Source organism: Aquarana catesbeiana, linkage group LG01, assembly GCF_042186555.1.
Source record: "Aquarana catesbeiana isolate 2022-GZ linkage group LG01, ASM4218655v1, whole genome shotgun sequence".
Classification (NCBI taxonomy): domain Eukaryota; kingdom Metazoa; phylum Chordata; class Amphibia; order Anura; family Ranidae; genus Aquarana; species Aquarana catesbeiana.
The window spans coordinates 839,447,702-839,448,868 of NC_133324.1; the positions used below are offsets into that span (position 1 = coordinate 839,447,702).

Genomic DNA, 1,167 nt, shown 5'->3' on the forward strand with positions numbered 1-1,167 from the left:
TTAGTGGTTGAGAGCCCAACATGTCACATCTTCCACCCTCAGAGGAATAAGGCTCAGTATTACAGCTTCCTGGACACAATCTGGAGATGCTGTCTCCTTAAAATGCTGGAGGTGATGCAGCCACAGCTTCAGCTCAGGTGACGTAGACTCATTGTTTTCAGGAGATCCTCTACAGACCATCAGATCATCTTTCAGTTTGAGGAAAACCATAAGTGCCTGTTTTACAGTTTCATTCTGAGCAGACACAGACATGTTCGTCAGAACCTCAACTGTTAGTGACACCCGCTCCAAAGTCAGGATGAGACGATTCCTCTGCGTAAGGTCACATACAGATGGTTTGTGTCTCAGCATTCTTCTGTAGCATCTCATTGCGTTGGTAGACATGTTCTTTTCATGATCATGTTGCAGCTCCTTTAGTGTTGTTATGTCAGAGGACGTCACTGATAAATAGCGGGATTTCGGGCAGAGTCTCCTGTGCAAGCGCCCACTTACTGCAACCAGTAAAATGCTCAACACCACCAGCCTGATATCCATTTCTGTTCTGCTGGCTTGGATCTGATAATGTCTTTCTGGTTCCAGATATTTGTTCCGTTACACTGTCACTCCACAGTGCTAGTCTCTGTTTGATCTGAAGTCTTGTATCCATGATTCTCCTTTTATATTTCTGTTTGCAGGAGAAAAATGTCCTCATTTTCATGATGTTGTGAAGTTCTCTTTCGTTCAACTCAAGTGACATGAGAGAGACGATAGCTGCTCTGGGAACTTCTATATCACTTTCAGTTTCCTTTCTATTCAGGTAAGAAGGTAACATCAGATAGCTGGTGACATTCTTCTACATGTCAAACAGGAAACTCCTCCTTCCTGATACAGGACTCTCCTCTATACAGGTTTATCTTATATTGTCAAAAGAACTTTTACATGTATTGTATCATGGGTCCATGGACCCCTCCCTTTGACTAAATAAATAAAAAAATTGTAAAAAAAGAACTTTTACAACATATTATTGCCAACAGAAAAAAACATAACACAGCTTTTTAAATGTTCTGCCACACAAGTCTAAAAATGTGAAAAGAAGGAAGAAAATATAGGAAAGATGTATAAACATAACATACCAGTTTAGGTATTGTGCTTAAACCATTTTTTAACCAACAATATTTCATTTTTAAA

The 1,167-nt window shown here is 39.8% G+C and overlaps 1 protein-coding gene across 1 annotated transcript; it reads right to left on the bottom strand.

The window, feature by feature from the left end:
• Positions 1-534, bottom strand: LOC141124830 (interferon lambda-2-like). Its single transcript, XM_073612289.1, has one exon. The coding sequence runs from the start codon at positions 532-534 to the stop codon at positions 1-3; it is 534 nt and encodes a 177-aa protein (XP_073468390.1).
• Between the last annotated feature and the right edge of the window lie 633 nt (positions 535-1,167).